The sequence below is a fragment of the Vombatus ursinus genome, unplaced genomic scaffold, assembly GCF_900497805.2.
Source record: "Vombatus ursinus unplaced genomic scaffold, bare-nosed wombat genome assembly UNPS02000749.1, whole genome shotgun sequence".
NCBI classification, from domain to species: domain Eukaryota; kingdom Metazoa; phylum Chordata; class Mammalia; order Diprotodontia; family Vombatidae; genus Vombatus; species Vombatus ursinus.
The window spans coordinates 25,279,129-25,298,408 of NW_020940527.1; the positions used below are offsets into that span (position 1 = coordinate 25,279,129).

At 44.2% G+C, this 19,280-nt stretch overlaps 1 protein-coding gene across 3 annotated transcripts in view; it reads left to right on the forward strand.

Moving 5' to 3' along the window:
* Positions 1-6,179: 6,179 nt before the first annotated feature.
* CRTAC1 (cartilage acidic protein 1) overlaps positions 6,180-19,280 on the forward strand; it is a 182,958-nt gene continuing 169,857 nt past the window's right edge. Inside the window, exon 1 of one of the 3 annotated variants that reach the window (XM_027857080.1) lies at positions 6,180-6,313. In XM_027857080.1, the coding sequence (XP_027712881.1) occupies positions 6,290-6,313 (24 nt within the window). In that variant the 5' untranslated portion in view covers positions 6,180-6,289. The remainder of the gene's footprint in view (positions 6,314-19,280) is intronic. The other 2 variants (XM_027857066.1, XM_027857072.1) reach the window with 2 other exon arrangements.

Sequence of the window (19,280 nt, forward strand, 5' to 3'; positions counted from 1 at the left end):
GATCATTGCTGATATGTTACAGTCTATTTACATTCCCCATGTATCTTTCCATTTCCCTTTGGCTCACAAAATAATAAGCTAAAGTAATAACACAATTGTTCCTCATTATCTCTCTGTTTTGATTTTCCTTCTTTTCAAGAATAATAATAATAATAATAATAATGGCCAATATTTATATAGTACTTATTATGTATTAGGCAGTATGATACATATTTTACAATTATTATCTCATTTAATGCTAACAATAACTCTGGGAGGTAGCTGCTATTACTATCCCCATTTTATTGATGAGGAAACTGAGGTGAAATGCCTTGCCCAGCATTGTACAGCTAGTAAGTGTCTGAGGCTAGATTTGAATTCAGGTCTTCCTGACTCCAGGCCCAGCACTCTATCCATATTCTTTTTTTTTTTAACCTTGTCCCCTATCTCCACTACTTCTTCCTTTTTTATTTTTCCCTTCCTGCTGTCCTTTCTATTTTATTTCTTTTTCCCTTTCCTTTTTCTTTCTTCCCTGGTGAAGAAATTGGCCAGGGCACCCTCAAACAGAAGACTCCTTGCTATTTACCACTGGTAATTTTTTTTTTTAACCACTGAACAATCCTAAAGTTTACAGGTTCTTTTTCCCTGGCCTGTGAAATGGTGGTATTTCTTCCTTCTAACATTGTCCCCTCTCCATAATGTGTCTTCAGCACATCAGATGCTCAGCCAGTCAGTTTAGCCTGCAAATCTACTTTATTACAGTGCGATGGAATTTGTGGGTACAAACTACACATAGCAAGGGAATATAGGTATATAGTCTAGTGTTTAAGCCAGTTTGACTCTGCCAAACACAATGAATTGGGTTTTCATGCTTGCCTCTTAGTTTCACCTAGAAGGTATGACTGACTGGATTATTCCTTAACCTGGTCCTTGAGCCACTCTGTCCTTTCTTGGTGGGCTGTGAGTCCGCCAATCTGCTGGTTTCCCTGGACTTCATCCAGTCCCTCTATCAAGTCTTCTCTAAGCTATTTCTGTCTGGGGAAGTTTCCTTCAGTAGTTTCTTATTGCTTTCATTTCACTCTGGACTGACCTTCTTCTGGTGAACTGGTGGACTTCTTTACTACTATCCAGTACATCCTTGTATCCTTGACCAAATCTTCAATTTATTGGGACAGTTATTAAGCACCTACTATGCATAGGGCACAATGTTGTTTGCCTCAGTTTCCTCAACTGTAAAATAAGGATAATAATAGCACCTACCTCCCATGGTAATTGTGAGTATCAACTGAGATAATATTTGTAAGGTGCTTGGCATGTAGTAGGCGCTATATGAATGTTAGCTACCATTACTTAGATTCTCAGTGTCCCCAGTAACTCTCTAAGATTCTAATGTGCAGAATAGGTACCCATCTGCATGGGCAAAAGGAGTTTCCTTATCATGAATTCCGAATGTCAGTGAAATCACAGACCTGGAAGGAATGACCCCTTTTCCACCTCAGATCCAAAAGTGTTCCCTTCTGACCTTTTCCGACACCATAACATGAGAAGATATGGGATTCAATAGTCAATATCTTCAATTTCAGGAGTATGGTGAGAAAACAGTAAGGTAAATAGTAAGGATCATGAGGATTTTATCATACTGGGACCTTGGGTAGTGACTATTAAAACTCTAGATTTGAAGAAATAGATTTCTCTTTTTTTTTTAATCTTTTTTTTTTGTGTGTGTGAGGCAATTGGGGTTAAGGGACTTGCCCAGGGTCATACATCTAGTGAGTATCATGTGTCTGAGGCTGTATTTGAACTCAGGTTCTCCTGACTCCAGGGCTGGTGCTCTATCCACTGTGCCACCTAGCTGCCCTACATTCCTCTTTCTTCAAAGTAGAGGCTTGTGCAAAGGACTTACTTTCTGTGCTCATATCTAAGCTGGGAGGGTTGTTATCTCCAATCTGCTACTAACTTGATCATAAAACTGTTGTTTAGTTATTCAGTTGTTTCCTACTTTTCATGATCCCATGAACCATCTTATTCATGGGGTTCTCTTGGCAAAGATACTAGAGTAGTTTGCCATTTCCTTCTCCAATGGAGCAAACAGAGGTTAAATGACTTACCCAGGGTCACACAGCTAGTAAGTATCTGAAGCCAGATTTGAACTCAGGTCTTCTTGACTTCAGGTCCAGCACTCTTTCCATTGAGTCATCTAGCTGCCTGATCATGGGCTTAATCTAGTCCAACTTTCTAATTTTACAGATGTTGGAACTAAGGCTCAGAGAGTTTAAGTGGCTTACCCATGGTCACACAGCTAGTAAGTTTCAGTGGTAGGAAACACTCTTTCTACTGTGTGACAGCTGCTTCCGTACTCCTTGCTTGCTGACTGCAGGTGTCATGAAACCTCTCTGAGGGTGTTTCTGGATGCTAGCTGACGTTCTCTACAGGGTGCTATGAGGGTGAATTAGCAACAATCAGAGCTATAAAGGACCTTTGAATTTTTAGAAGGTAGGGCATAATATACACCAAAGCTTTCACTGTTGTTAGAATTTAAAGCAACTGTGTGCACTAAGAATGAGGGAATGGCTCTATCCATGCAGTATTTTTGGACCCCTTTATGGTTGATGAGGGATAGGAGCAGTTGGGATTGAAAGAATGATGACATTTAGGCAGACAAGAGTCTGATTCCTGCTTCTGATGCTAACCAGCTGTGTGACCCTGGGCAAGTTACTTCACCTGTTCAGACCTTGTTTCTCTCATCTGTACCACCTCACATGAGGTGGTGAGGTTCAAGTGACATGATTTCCTCCAAGTGCTTCACAAATCTTAAAGCAAGCTATAAGCGGCACATATTACAAAGCTGGTTCTTGAGCTCATGGAGTTCTTAATATGATTGGGAAAAGAAGATTATGAATAAGAGATAATTCGAGAAAAGCAAGACAACGCATTGAATTGAGTGCTAACCTGTACCAGTGATGGGAAAGATCAGAGATGGGAGAGAGACAGTTGGGTCTAGAGGAATCTGGGGAGGCTTCCTGGAGGAGGTGTAATCTAAATGACACCTTAAGCAGTGGGTGAGATTTGAAGCAGTGGAGAGAAGAGAGAAGGGCACTGCAGGTAGCACCAGCAAGAAAGAGCAAAGTACCAATGGGAAACATTATGGATACTAATGGAAAGGATAATCCCTGTTAGGGAATAGAGGGTAATGAAATTAGATAGGAAGAATCATCAATTTGGGGGAGGGGGCTCAGAGACTAATACTCATTTGATAGATGAGGAAACTGAGGCCCACATAGAAGTGACTTGCCAAAGGTCATGACCCTAGTTGTCTCAGTTGTGTCAGACCAGGGTTATTGGTCTATATCTTCTGACTTCTAGCCCAGAGCTCTTTCCACTATACTTCATAAAAAATGGAACTTGTGATGACCTAGATAGGTACCAGGGAAGCAGAGGTGATGAGGCGGATCCTGGGTGCTGATGGGTACTGGCAAGGTGTTTGCTAGAGGGCCAGGCAGGGGGCTGGCACTGAATGTCTAAAACGTACTTTAGAAATGGTGTGTTCTCAGGTGGATAGGGCCAATTCTGTTTGGCATCACCTTGCTCAGCCCTCGTGAGTATGTGTAACAAATCCAGACTGTGTTCCCTAGAGAGCACGCTGGACTGAAGTGTTAGCCTGCTCCTCTATCTTCACCTCCACCTCTGAACCCTCCTCCTCCTTAGCACCCTAGGTTTGTTGTATCTGTACCTGGCTGGTTACAAGAAGGTGCGATATCATTACGAAATGTTTTGTGCAGAGACTGTAGTCATGTCTGGATAGGTAATGCTGATAATTACTGAGCTGGTTACTAAATCAGACAAGCCAAGAAGAGGGGGAAGGTCTGCTGCTGTGATTGCTACTCACAGCTTGGCACACCAGGGGGAGAAGTGAAAAGAAAACCAACAAAGATGCGTGTGGGTGGGTGCCTGAGTGTGCTTGTGTGTGTGTGTGTGTGTATGCACTTAAGTACTCCAGCATTGAATGAAATGAACTAATTATCAGTTACTTTCGGGCTTTCTGAGTTGAGAATGCTGAGACTATTTCTGTCCAAAGAACTCTGCCCAAGATTAAACATCACAGGAAGTATGCAAGTAGCCACACAGAGATGGAGACAAGGACCAAGATGCATTTCAGATTGGTTATCAAAATGGAAGAGAGCCAGCATGAAGTAGTGGATAGAGGGCTAGCTTTGGATTAAGAAAAAAAAAAAAAAAAAAGACCTGCATTCAAGTCCCATCCCTATTGCGTGCTAGCTATGTCTCCTTGGGCAAGTCACTTAACCTCAGGGCCCCAGGCAACCTAAGACTAGAAGCTGATGCTGATTAAATGAAATAATACATACAAGATGCAGTAAAGCTTGAAACTGCACCAAGACTATTGGGACACCCAGACTGGGACACCCATCTGAAAAATGGGCTGATGGTCATGAAATGACAGTGGAACAGACTGACTCCTCAGGTTGTTTGGACTGGATCTTCTACTTCATGAAGGGATTCATTCAACAAACATTTACTACAACTAAAGCACAGTGCAAGGTGCATGATGCAAGACAAAACCCAAAGCTGTCCTTTTAAACAAAGAGCTCACATTCCAGTGAGGAAAAGTGAATGGCCCCCAGAGCACTCAGAGGGTAGAAATCCTATTATATCCCCTCCAGAGCAGTGACAGTTTTATAGTTTTGTTCCTTGCATACTCTCAGGCACGCAGGGGCTTGGTCTCTATATTTCTGGTACCTCACCATTAGGGGCACACCAGATTCTAGAATGTAACAACCCCTTTCTCAGCAAGTTGCAAGAGCTAAGTTTCAGGGTGACCAGGGAAATCCACACTAATGGAAGATGGCCATATGAATATCAGCAGTGGGAAAAACAAAAGCTATTAGACCTGTCCCGTGTCATCTGGGTGTGCATTTACTTCCTCGGTACTCTCAGCATCCAAATCCTCAGCCCTTATATGTCAGAAACCCTAGGCCTTGCCCAGTTCAGTTTGCTCATGTCAGAACCAGTGATTAGGCCCATTGGTTCTGGACATTTACCTGGGCCTGTTCCCAGCCCTGGGAATGGTGCTGCTTGGCAGGAATGCCCAAGAACGTCCTTCTGTGGTCATGCCTGCCACGCGTCCCCCCATGCTTCAGAAATAGATAGGAATCCTCCCATGCCCTCTGCAGTAGATACTTTGAGGAAAGAACTCCCAGTGCGCACCGGCACCAGGGGGCCTGGTGGGGTCTTGGCTGCCGGGACGACAGCAGGGCCAGCCCAAGGCGAGGGCGCTGGGGTTCAGTGGCGCGCTCTTGGGACTGGCCGGGGCTCTGTGCTCTTGTCCGAGGAGTCCAGCCGGCAGCAGCCGCCGCCGCCTTCTCCACTCCTCCTCCCGCACTGCTCGCTCCCGCCCCCCGGAGCCGTCGGTGGAGGCATTCTCTCCATACTAAACAGTTCCCGGGAGAGACTCGGGCACGTCCCCCAGACCAGATAAAGATCTGGCTCGGCTCTCGGGATCCGCAGCCCGAAATCTCGCTATCAACGTCTTCCAGCGCCTGCTCAAGCCCGGCCCGGCCCCGCGGTCCTGCCGGAGGCGAGCGACTGATATTTACCGGTGGGGGAAACAAGGAAGGCAGGCAGGGGCGCTCCAGGCGCCCCCGTTGCCCCTCCGGCCGCAGCCCGCCAGAGGGACCCAGCCCCCGGAGTCCCCTCCCCTGGCTTTTCGGCCGGTTCCTTTCCCCGTGGACTCCAGCTCCCAGCTGGAGACAGCTTCAGGGACCACAGCCCCGGGAGGATCCCTCTTCCCCCCGCCCTTCTCCTCGCCAGGCCCTGCTGCCTCCTGAAGGTTACGAGACGTGGCTTGCAGGGAGCGCTCGCTGTACCGGGGAGGAGCGCTCGCTTGCCCCCCGCCCCCGAGGCCGCCGCTCCCGCTCCGACTCCCGGGCCAGCCTGGCCGCCGACTGCCACCGCAATCCCGGCTACTAAATCAGAGCGGGGAGGCGGCCCCTTTGCCCCCCTCCCCAATGTCTCCCCCCCACCCCGAATTCCCTTTCCTGCCATTGGCCGATTCCTCCCTCCCGCCCCCCGCTCCCCACCCCCCGGCTCTCCAGCCATTGGCTGCCTGTCTCCGCCAGCCTTTACATAAGCCTGGGCGCGCTCGAGTGGAGTTGTATAAAGCAGAGCGGCGTCGGGGCGAGAGGGTTGAGACGAGCCCAGGGCCGGGACAGGGAGCTGGAAGGAGGCGAGCGCCCGCCCTGTCTCCGCGACCCGTCTCCCCCAGACGGTGCGGGGGGCGGAGGGGGCAGTGAGGATGGCACCCGGAACGGACGGCCCCGTAAGTACCCAGCTGTCCCTTGTACCTCTCTTTCCCCCCCACACCTTCGGATGGAGAAAGTTTCTCCCATCCCTCCACCATTCCCGCCCCCCCCAATTCCCCCAAGCTGGGCAGCAGGGATGGCAGCTGGGGTGAGTGAAGGGGGGAGTAGAAGGAGGCAGCGGCTTCTCTCTCAACTTGAGAAGGGGCGCGGGGTTCTTGAACCCTTATCTCTTGGCTAGAGACAAGCCATGCAGGGGGGATGTGGGAGGGGAAACCATTGGAGAAAGGGGGAGTTATGAAATGGAGAAGAGGAAAAAGAGAGGAGAGGTGATGAGATTGGGAAGGATTTGAAGGGAAGGTGAAGGGGGATTGTTGGAGGTCAGATGTTTGGGGAGGGGTAGCTGGCTATAGGAGAGAGTGGAGGTGATGGGAGGGAAGCAGGTGAAGAGCACTGAGCTGGGGTAGTCGGGAAGTGACTGATTAGGGCGGTCTCAATCCCTCTGCTTTGGAAGCTCTTGTGTCTGACCAGGATGTCTGTGCCTCCAGTCATTAGCATACCCCGGAGGGGCTGGAGCTCTCCCTTGGGAAGAAAAGCTCCCTTAGGCATGAAGCTGTGTGGTGTACAGCTGCTGAGCCCCAGCTCCACATAGTATTACTGCTTGAGCTCCCACAGCCAGCCTCTTCTGCTTGGACTGAGGTGTGGTCTAATATTGAGCCTGCCTCTGACAAGCTAGACTGCTGGCTTACTAGAGGAAACTAAGTTGCCTCTCCTGGGGGGTAGCTTAGCGGAGAGGGGTGGGGAGAAAGGAAGCCTGGATTTTGGGGGCGTGCCCAGAAATGCAGAGGACTCCCTGGGCTATGTATGAGTTGAGGAGTCCTGCAAGAGTCCTATTTCTGCAGAACAGAACTCAGGAATCCTGTCATCTCCCCCTGGATGGGATCCTACCAGCAATGGTCAGGAGCTCCTATCAGACCTTGCAGGGAGGTGTGGGAATGCAGAAGAGATTCAGGTATAGTAGGTGTAAATGACCATGTAACCTGAACTAATAAAGGTGCCCCTGGTATCTGGCTCCTGTGTGGCGCTGCGGGGGAACCCAACTCTTATTCAAGCAAGGAACCAGAAGCTTGGGGGTAGACATGGGGGTAGGGGTGTTCTTGAGTCCTAACTGAGGTTTCTCTTGGGCCAAGCTGCAGGACTTCCAGAACTGGAGCCAGGCCCAAAGGAAAGACAAGGGACTAGGCACTTGGCAGAACATTGTCTGGAAAAAAGAAGAGACATCATTGGGAGACCTGGCGCTGGATGCCATGATGGGTTAGGACCGGGGATGGTAAATCCTTAACTAAACCTGATATAAAGAACAACATTACCATATAAACCAATCTTTGGAGAGGATTGAGAACTGGGATCATCCAGTCACTTCCAACATGGCTCTCCAGGGAGAGTTAATCTCTTTTTTAGTAAAGAAAATCTTGGTTTTTTTTTTTTTAAACAACAGGTTCTAAAATGAGTTTACTAAGGCAGTAAAAGAGGAAATAGGGACATCACCCCTAATATGTTCCCAATTTCATTACCAACAGTTGAAAAACATGAACTTTGGGGGAAGGTTCACACCTGGATAGAAGAAGGGTTACCTGTTCTGAATTTTCACCTGAAACTCAATCATAACTTGCTTTTGAATGTATCCTGTTGCCTTTGCCCTATCCCTGGACATTGGTGGTTGTCATAAGTTCCTAGTAAGGCTATTTCAGTCTGGAAGCTGAATGAGTACGCCCTCTATACTCCCAGAAAACTAACTCCATCATCCTTGTACCTGCAATTGACACCATCCTGGTCTGTTTCCCAGGACCATCACACCACTGGGAATTTGTGCAGCTAAATACCTGCTTGATTCGGCCTCTCCTAGTGTCTACGTCTAGGTTGTACCTGATGTTTGTTTTTTGGTACTCTGATGTTCAGTTATGAAGTCCAGGGAGACTACTCCTGGGGAATACCCTTAAAGAGATAATGTGTTATAACAGAAAGAACAATGGACTTGGAGTCAGAAATCTTGGAAATAAACCCTGGCCATGCTCCCTCTACCCCATTTAAGACTTATAAGCTGGTGACCTTGGGCAAATCCCTTGACCTCTCTGATCCCCTGTTTCCTTATTTGTAAAATAGGGGAAATACCTTTCCCACCTACCCCTTAGAACTTGTTCAGATGATATGCTATATGTTAAGTTCTTTGTAAAGTAATGATATCTACCATTTATATAACACTCTATTGTTATTAAGTCTGTGGCCTGACTGCCTTTGTATTTTTAGGGTGAGTCCCAATATTATTTTTCCTTCTACTAACTTTTCAGGAGATAAGCCATCAAATCTTAAAAAAAAAAGTGCCTGTGGAGAGGCAGCATATCCTAATAGAGAGAGCCCTGGATCTAGAATCCAATGGGATTTCAAATCCTGGTTTCAAAACTCATTAACGTTGTGACCATGGACAGCCTGTCTGGCATGTAGCAGGTGTTTAAATGCTTTTTGATTGATTGAGGATCTATTTCCTTTTCTGTAAAATGGGGATGAGCCCATTTATACTACCTACTCTTAAAGAATTGTTGTGAGGAAAGTGCTTTGTAAATCCACTAAACCTGAAATAAATGTAGGTTATTGTCAATGATGGTAGAGCAGCTCCCCAAGCCCCCTTAGATTCTGTGTGGGCCAGGCAACTTGAGGTAGCTCAGAGGCCACAAGGACAACTGGCTTCTTGGATTTCTTTCCTTACCCGGAAAAGGTGAGAGTGACTTATGACTTCTCCATTCTTGCTCTTATTCATTGTATTCACAAGGGGCCACATGTACCCTGAGTCTTGCTAAATGGTGCTTCAGTGTATGATTAGACAAATGTGGGGAGTGCCCCCTGCAACACTGCAAAAGATGCTGAGATGTATTGACTCAGCTCTGCCCCCTTGCTGTGATCATTCCTTTGTGCTCAATGGGGATCTAGTCTTTTTCCTTTTTTAACTAGTCAAGAGCAGGAGACACATCTTCCTACAGTGTTCCAAACATAACCAGCCCTCAGTAAAGATGAACAGACAAGAAGTTTGGTGATGTTTTTGTTTAGTTGGAGAAGGGAGCACTTCCCGCCCAACCTACCCCCCACACAATGCTTAGATTATGTAAATTGGATGAGGAGGAGGTACTATTCCCACAACTCATACAGAAAATCTTATTCATGCCTGCTATATGTTTTTCATAGGGTCATAGATTTCAAGCTGGAGAGGGTTTGTCTAATCCAGTGCCCTCTTTTTAGAGGTGAGGAAACCGGGGCCTCAAAAGGGCAAGTGACTTGTCCAAGGTCATACAGGTAAGTAGTAAATGGCAGAACCAGTGGTCAAACTCATATCTTCTGACATCTGACCTTGGACCTCTCTCATTGTATCTTTCCTCTCTGTCCTTTTTTTTTTTTTTTTTTTTTTTTTTTTTGTTGCCATCTCCCAAATTGTCTTAATCCATTTTTCAGAAAAGTCTTTGGTGGACAAACAATTTGTCCTTTTTCTCCCCCAAAGTGTATGGACAGAAATAGGAAATATCTTACCTTAATACTGATCTGTCTGAAACCAGTCTAAGAGAATTCTTCCTGACCCTTGACTAGGGAGATCTGCTGGAATAGGAAGGAACTCACTGAGAGATGTCTTGTGGGTTCCACAGGACAAAGTCAAAGGCAGAAGGCAGAATGTTAATGGGATTCCCTTAGAGCTGTAATCCCTTTAAAGATGGGGGTGGGGGCAATACCCTGCTGAAAGCTATACTGCTAATTCGTCAGTTTAACCCATTCCTTACCACTACTGTGCTTGAGTGTTAGAGTGACTTAATGTTTCCTGTTTCCATTTTGCAACTCAGGCCATCCAACCTAAGCTGTGGTAAGCTGGGGGGCAGGGAGGGAGGATTCTGTGTGGCTTATGGAAGCTCCAATATCAATGTATATGACTGTGAACCATGTAACAAACCATTGGTTCCTCTTTGTTTGGCCATTTAATAAATAAGGAAACATAGAATGGGAGATAATGTCTGTCCTCCAAGAGCTTATGGTCTTGTGGAGAGATAAGACAAGTTCCTAGAAGACTATAATACAAGATAGAATAGGAAAGAGCAAAAGGTACCGAGTGCTATGCTGTTTTAGGGGAGGACGAGGTTCCTGACTGAGAGGGTCAGGGATGAGCTACCTGGCACAGATGCCCTTGAAGAATGGGTAAGAATGAAACAGACAGGACAATCTGTGTGAAAGGAACAGTGTGAGCAAAGTCAAAGAATCAGGAAATCACAGAGCATGTTAGGGGAATATACATTTATAATCCATTTTCAATGAAGGGAAAAAGTAGAATTATAGAATGTTAGCACTAGGGGAAACTTTCAGGTCATTTATTCCAATCTTGTTTTATGCATGGGGAAACTGAGAGAAATCACAGAGGTCAAGTGGCTTATCCAAGGTCACACAGCTAGTTAATGACTGGATAATACAGGAAAGGTTGATCATAAGGGCTTTGAATGCCAGATGAAGTAATTTGGAGTGTATTCAGTAGGGAGCCCCTAAAAGTTTTGGAGCAGAGGAGAGATAGGGTCAGAGCTATGCTTTTAGGATTAGAAGAAGAACAATTTTTCAGAACTTGAAGGATAATTACAATAGTCCTTTCAAGATGTAACTAGAACCTTGACTTAAAATGTGGCAGTAAGAATGAAGAGGTGAGAAAGAGGCATGAGCCACTGCAGAGGGAGTCTCACAAAATGCAGATTTCCTATGGATTGCCCTAAAGTCCAATGCCAAGACTGAGGACAGTCTGTCCCTTCTCACCTCTACTGAGAGGGGGAACAGGGACTGTCTAATCTCAGAATTTGAAATGAGCAGCTCATGTTTTGCCTTTACATCCTCAATGTGCTAGCTAGGGATTTATGTTGTGAGGATGGGAGCTAGGGTTTCTTGGCATACCTGAAGGTTGCTGGTACAGACTCTTAGCCTTCTTGGCAGACTGAGGTAAGAAAGCAGGGCCAGAGTTACTCTTTACTTAATTCAAAGTAGGGCTTAGGGAGCATATGACTAGGGTTACTCCCAGGGATCCCTCAACCATAATGACACTATAAAGAATCTGGGCTTGCATTCTCAAAACTTGACCCAAGAGATAAGTGATGACTTGAGGATGTATAGCCTCCCAGAATGTAATTCTGCTACTGGGATTCTGTGGAAATGGTGCAGTGGACTGGCTATATGTTCACCAATTTTGAAGTTTCATGAGGGATTATTCCTTTTGCTTTCTCCTCAGATGGGGTTGCATCACAGCGATGCCCACTCTTTGTTAACTCACTGATGTTTTCCCTGGACAAGTCATTTAACCTCTATTTGCCTCAGTTTCCTCAAATGTAAAATGGAGATAATAATCACACTTACCTCCCAGGGTTGTTCTGAGGATTAAATGAGATAATATTTCTAAAGCTCTCAGTAGAGTGCCTGGCGCACAGTAGGCATTTAATAAATGTTTCCTTCATGACAGGTGAAACCAGAAGTGTAAGGATGTGTATACTGACCTCTACTTACAGCTATACTTTAAAATTCATATGGAAACAGAGCTGTAACTAGGTTGAGCCAACTGGGGTTTTGCCCCAGGGTGCTGATCGTACTTGTGTCTCTTCTGCAGCTAGAAACAACTGAGGTTAACAAGAGTTATTAGTTAAAACTGGTAGCTTCCAGATAGTGAACTTCCTCCCCCACTCCCTGCAGTTACACCCCACATAATCTCCTTCTTGTTGTACCTTCACTATCCCTCCTCAAGGAAGCCTCCTTAGCAGAATCTTCAAGGTTTCCCAGGGTCTTTACCCAGAGGGGTTGGGGTTTTAAGGTTGCCGTACCCCTTCTCCAGCAGCTAGGTGGCACAGTGGATAGAGTGCCAGGCCTGGAGTTAGGAAGGCTCATTTTCTTGAGTTCAAATCTGGCCTCAGATACTTACTAGCTGTGTGACCCTGGGCAGGCCACTTAACCCTGTTTGCCTCAGTTTCCTCATCTGTAAAATGAGCTGGAAAAGGAAATGGCAAAACCACTCCAGTACCTTTGTCAAGAAACCCCAAATGGGATCATGAAGAGTTAGATACAAGTGAAAATGACTTAACAACAACAACAACATACCTCTCTCCAACTGAATTGTCTTTTAAAAATAGATTTGATTAAGTGTTTTGTGCTGCTTGCCCCAAGCACAAAAAAAAAACCCTAAAAGTTATGGCTCTTTGTGGAAGGGGCATTCACCTGGGCCTCTTAATCTCTTAGCCATGCATGCCCCTGGGATTTTCATTTGTGAGTACAGACTTCCTTTGAAAGTTAAATTTTATAGGTATAACTCATGTTGTGATGAACGACATTGAACTATTGATTCTTAGGGAAGGATCTTTCTGTTGGAAGAAGCCTTCCTAAGGGCACAATGATTTAAGAGTACTGACAGCATCTGGGCATTCTATGGCTCCTGCATGCTGTAGATATGGGTTTACATGTCCAGCCAGTGGCCTTCTCATTACATGGAAGGCCTTATTGGTTGCCTCATTAGTTGTATAGGGGATATAAGCCCAGATACTTTTCTATGGAGATGGTATGATGTTGATCAGTCACTACTACTGAGGTCATAAACACTGGTCCATACATAAAGTGAGAAGCTTAAGTATAAATGAGAGGCTGCATCAAGTATAACTTTTTTTTTAAAGTAGGAGGTGAAATAAATTGGAAATAGAAGAGTAAATGGTGAAAAGATGTGGGCTAGAGTCATGCTCTGTGGTCTAACTAAGGTGGGAGTGGTGAGGGAAGAGATGGTGTTGTAAGCCATTGTGTCTCGTAAGACAGTTTCCCACCCAAGCATTCTCTGGCTCTGGAGTAAATTTTCCCATCATGGCCTACAGAAGGATGTCCAAATGGTTTTACTAATAGGAGTCTGGAGAGTTCTATTCCTGTCTCTGCCACTGACTCATTGTATGTAATCTTCAGCAAGTCATTTCTCCCCATCAGGCTCCTGGTGTATAGTGTGTCTACTCTCTGCTTTGCCTGGGTGTGGGTGCCTACATGCTGATGGTCAAAGAATAAATATAGTTGGTGTTTTTAATAAGAAAAGCCAGAAGATTTGTCCTTCAGAAACCCTAAGTAGACACCTTTTTTTTTAATTTAAGTGTAAGAGATATTTCCTTGAAAGAAATCATGTTGACTTCATAAGAAGTAAAGCATTTCATTCTTGGAGATATTCCAGTTCCTTGGCCCTGCATGTTGGTTCCAACCCAGGAAATCTGATCAACATCCGGAGAAGAAAGTGATAGCTACACAGATGACAAATGACTGGATCTGTCCCCACTGAGAAAGGGAGATGGCAACTCCTCCTTCATCCTTTTCCTCCTCAGCCATCTCTGTAAGAGAGACGGTCCTGCATGGAACTTTGATGAAGAATGGGGAAGGGTGTTATTAATTAGTAAAAACCTTGTTTACTGAACAGGCATATTCTTAAAGATCTCTTTCTAGGGACGTTTTGACATATTACTTTAATTAGCCACAGAAGAATCCTAAGTGTAGAGAGTGTAAAATGACCCTTCCTGTTGTTTCCAGTTACTGTTATCTTTGTTTGCTCTCGACAAGCACGGTGACAAGGTCATAGGAATCTGTTTCAGAGCTCAGGCAGTGCAGCCCATCGGCAGTAAGTGGGACTGCAAGAGAATTATAATAATCACATTTAGGTGGTGATTTAACATTATAGAAGTACACTCCATCTACCACACTGACTTTATCATAGTAAGTGTATTGTTTTCAGCCTCATTCTTTCCCCTGTATCCCAGCTCTGTACTGCTGACAGTCTGGACCTATCCATTGGGATGTCTTGCCCATGCCTCAAACTCAACATGTTCCAAAACTGACTTTTTGCCCTTCCCAATCTACTCCTTCTCCCAACTTCTCTACTTATATCGATTCCACCACCATCATCCTCCCTGTCACCAAAGTTCAAAACCTCTATGTCATCTTTTCTTCACTCTCCCATATATACAAACCCCAACATATATCATTTGCCAACTCCCATCAATTCTATCTCCATAATTCCTTGCATCTATCCACTCCCACTTTATATACCTATAGACAGGAGGTTCTAAGGACCTTGAAATTGTATTTTAACTAGCTCCCTGTTTCCCATGTCTCCAGTTTTCTCGTAGCTGCCAAAATCTTCCTAATACAAAAGTCTGAGCTACCTTGGCACTTCTCTGCTTAAAAAAAAAAAACCTTCAGTAGCTCCCCATTGTCTACAGGATAAAATAAACTTTTCAGCCTGACATTTGAGGTCTGTTGTGATCTGACTTCAACCTACCTTCCTGGCCTGATTTTTACAGTATTCTTCATGTACGGTATATTCTAGCCAAAAGGAACTACTAGCTATTCTCTGAGCTTGTCCCGTTCTTGTCTCCCCCTCTGCTATTACACAGGCCATTCCCCCTGATTAGAATGTACTTTCTTCCCCATTTCTTCCTGATAAATTCCTTCTCTTTCTTTATAGTCCAACTTACGTGCTATTTCCTCTACGAAACATTCCCTGATTTCTACCAGCTTTCCCAATTGAAAGTGGTCTCTCCTCCCTCAAATTTTCTTAATAAAAAAGTCTTTGTTTTGGACTGATCATTGACTGTTACTACATTCTAACTTAGATAGTACCTAATTGTTTGCGAATTTTATACACCCTGGAGGCAACTGAGGCTCCCAGAACGGAGTTTTGGGCCTGGAGTCAACAAGACCTGAATTCAAATTCAGCCTCAGACACTTACTAGCTGTGTGACCCTAGGCAAGTCACTTAAACCTGCTTGCCTCAGCTCCCTCATCTGTAAAATGAGCTGAAGAAGGAAATGGCAAAACCACTCCAGTGTCTTTGCCAAGAAAACGCATTGGCATGCTATGGCCTATAGGATCATAAAGAGTCAGACAACAACTATATATACTCTACAAGATTACAAACTGCTTGACCGGAGGGATTGTGTCACTTTTTTAAATCTTTGTGTCTCAAGCTTTTAACAGTACTTTCCACAAAGTAGACAATAAATACTTATTGAATTGAATCTGGGTTTCTCGGGATTTGGAGCTGAGAGAGACCTTAGAGATCATCCAGTCCAATGCCTTCACTTTATAATGAGGAAACTGAGGCCCAGAGAGTTGAAGTGACTTACCTAAGGTCACATCTCTAGTACTAATGGCATGTTGGCCAAGAATGTTTACCTGCTACTTTTCAGTTCCAGAGCAATGTATTGTAACAGGAACTTATACCTCAAGATCAGAAAATTTAGAGATTATCAGTAAAACCCCTTTTACTTTCTGTTCTTCAAAGTAATTCACCTTGTTCATTTGAAAACTACAAGTTACTGTGCCTTCTAAATATGTGGGTAGCATGGTGCATCTTTAATGTGTTTTTCCTTAATTATTTTTTGTGGCTGATTAGTGTATTTGCTCTCTTCTGTTACCAAACTTTAAATTCAAGTGGCCAGGGAGTATGTTCCTCCCCAAGAGCTTAGAAATCTTCTCTAAACATAGTGGGTGCTTAATAAGTATTAGTTGAATAGAATCATTGTTTAATTGAATTAACTCATTTGCTGCTGTAACAACTTGTTGTAGAGATGATGTTAAATGATTATATCCATTTTACATGCAAAGAAACTAAATCTCAGGGAGGCAGCCTCTTACTGTGGAAAGAGTATTGGCCTGGAGTCAGAAGATCTGGGTTCAAATTCCATCCCTGATGCTAATAGAACTATAGTATGGTACCATCCATCAGCTGCACGCCTCTTCTTAAAACAGAGCTAACAACTTTAATCAGTACAATGATCCAAGACAATTCCAAGGCACTCATGATGAAAAAGGGCAGCTAAGTGGTACAATGAATAGAGTGCCAGGACTAGAGTCAGGAAGACCTGAGTTCAAATCTGGCCTCAGACACTTATTAGCTGTGTGGTCCTGGACAATCACTTAACCCCCTTTCCTCAGTTTTCTCATCTGTAAAAAGAACTAGAGTAGGAAATGGTAAGTCACTCCAGTATTTTTGCCAAGAAAACTCCAAATGGGGTCACAAGAGTCAGACAAGACTGAATAACAACATGATGAAAAATGCCATACCCCTCCAGAGAGAGAACTGGTGAACTCTGAGTGCAGATTGAAGCACACTTTTTTCGCCTCCCAAAAATGAACAAATAATTAAATAAGGCAGAGCTAGCAGCAGAAGAGGTACAAAGTCTACCTTTGGTCAGTAGGTGCCTCTGACAGATTTTCCCTCTCTCAGGCTGTGGATGGGGCTGAAGGACAATTGCTCAACTGCCTCCAAGTTCAATTCCCTTCCAATGAGTTCCCCAGAAACTATGCCACCTTTTTCTTTAGCCACTCATCAAAGCAAAGCCCATCTCCCAATCAGTGGGCTCCCAGAACAGTAGTGGAAGCCTCTCCTGCTGGTTTCTTTACACTCTTCTCCTTCACAGTTGGATTTTCTCCATACTCTCAATGCCTGAAATCAGAACCTCTGAGTAGCCAGTGAACTCACCTTTCCCTTATGAAGTAAAACTGAAGAAATACACCTTTTTGTCATCTATGAACCCAACAATCTCGATTTAGTCTTTCCATAGACTTTAGACAGTTCTTTGATTTGCCCTTTTGTCAGTTAACCTCTCAAACTCTGAAAACAGTCACGTGCAAATGAGCTGAGGGACCATAATGCCCTGCGGCTTCAGTTATTTCAATAGATCCTCCTAGTACATTCATCTGAGTGTCAGTTTTCTTGCCAGCCTTCTTAACAGTCTGTGCCACTTCTTCACATTTTATTCGAGAAGATGTTTCTTTATACATAGATTTTATCAGTTTTTCATGCACAAAAGTTTTTTTTCTGCCCCTTTCAGCAACCAAATTGTTCACAGATGAAAATACATAAATATCTTATACTTAACAACATGTGTGATTTTACGCAAGTCACGTACCTTCTGAGCCTTAGTTTCCTCATATAAATTTATCCTAGGTTATATAAGTGGTGGGATCAGAACTTGAACCCAGGTTTCTGGCTATAAGTTCTTTCTACTACACCACATAATCCACTCATTCTTCAATAAGCCTATGCCATAGAATCAGGATGACAATGGTTAAATTTCTGTCTTTGTATTCACAGAATCACAGAATTTTCAAGTTGAAAGAGACCTCAGTAGTCACCCAATCCAACCCATCCATGACTGGAATTCTCACTATAACATACCTGTCAAGTAGACATCTAACCTTTGCTTAAAGACTTCCAAGGAAAGGGAACTCACTACCTCTGAGTCAGCCCATTCTACTTTTGGCCCTAATCGTTAGGAGGTTTTTCTTAACATCAAACCCATATTTGCCTCTCTGCAACTTCCACACATTGCTCCTGATTCTGTCTTGTAGGGCCAAATGAACAAGCATTAATCCCTCTTCCATATGGCAACCATTTAAAAACTTGAAGATAGCTTTCTTACCCTCCATGAGTTTTCTCCAGGTAAAACATCTCCACTTCCCCCATCTAATACTTACATGATCTGGATAAAGTCCTACCACCATCCTGGTCACCTTCTTCTGTATTCTTTCTTATTTTTAAATATCTTCCTTAAGCTGTGGCACACAGGACTCCAGGTGACCAGGGCCAAGGACAAAGGCACTATCAATTCTTTGTTACTGGAAGCCAAACCCCATGATACATTAGCTTTTTGGCTCCCGCATAATACTCTTGACTCATAATGAGCATGCAGTCCAGCACTGAGCACGGTGTTTTGTGCATAGTAGACACTTAATGAAGTTTGTTTAATTGAATTTTAGATTAAAGATCTAGGCCAAATCCCTCATTTTGTATGTGAAGAAACTAAAATTGACACTTGCCCAAGACCCCACAGTAACTCAGCTTGGGTTGGAGCCCCATGCTTTTGACCTTGACCCCACTTCTGTGCTCTTTCAGCTATACCACACAGACTTCAGGAAGTTAGTCATTTGTTCACTAAACATTTATTAAACATCTATTGTATGTGAAGAACTACATGACAGACCTGGTGTGTGGTAAGGTTACAAAAATAAATAAGATCCATCCCCTACCCTCAGGGGGCTTAAAGCTTAAATTTGAACGTAAGTGCATAAGAAAATGACAAATAATGTATAATGAGTCCAAATGAAGAGCTCTCTCCTGTCTGGAGAGATCAAGGGAAGCTTCATTTAGGACACAGCATTTGAGTGGAACCGGGATTGGATCAACTACTTCTACTTTTGCCTTCCTCATTTGGAAACAGGTGAGCAACAAGTATTTCTTAAGTGCTTATTATGTGCCAGGCACTATGCTAAGTGCTAGGGATATAAATATAAAGCACAAAGAAATAGGACCCCTCCCCTCAAGGAGCTTATATTCTTATGGGGGATGGCATCATATAAAAGGGAGTTGAAAAGGAGGAAGGGAGTCATGACAAAATCCAGCATCAGAAGTAGAGGCAGAGCTGGGAGGAATGAAGGATGCTTGCTTGGGTCCTTCTCCAAAATGGAGGCCCTGAAAGAAACTCACCAATGGGAGAAGGAATATTTTGTCCCACCAATGGGAGAAGTTGAAGGAAATTCCAGGGTTAGAAGTCCCTAAGTGTGGAGGGAAGTTCTGATATGAAGAGGCAATTAAAGTGTGCGTACTGCACTCTTCATTTGCCTTAAACCTGATTGCAAGGGTAGAGACAATGAGAGATCCGTTAATTTTCACTTGAATCCTATCATAGTTTCAAGGAAGTGGTGAGATTCACCTCTTTAATAGGTAGAAATGGTCTCTGAGCTCCCTTGACAGCTGTATTAAACCAAAGGGTTTCTCAGCCAAGATAGAACTTAAATAATATCCCTACACATCTTCCTGCTCAGGCTTTTGGTGGAAGAGGCTTCTGATGCCTTCTGGGATTGTGGAGTGTGGTCTACTCTAAATGGAGGTACAGTTCACAAAAGCTTCGA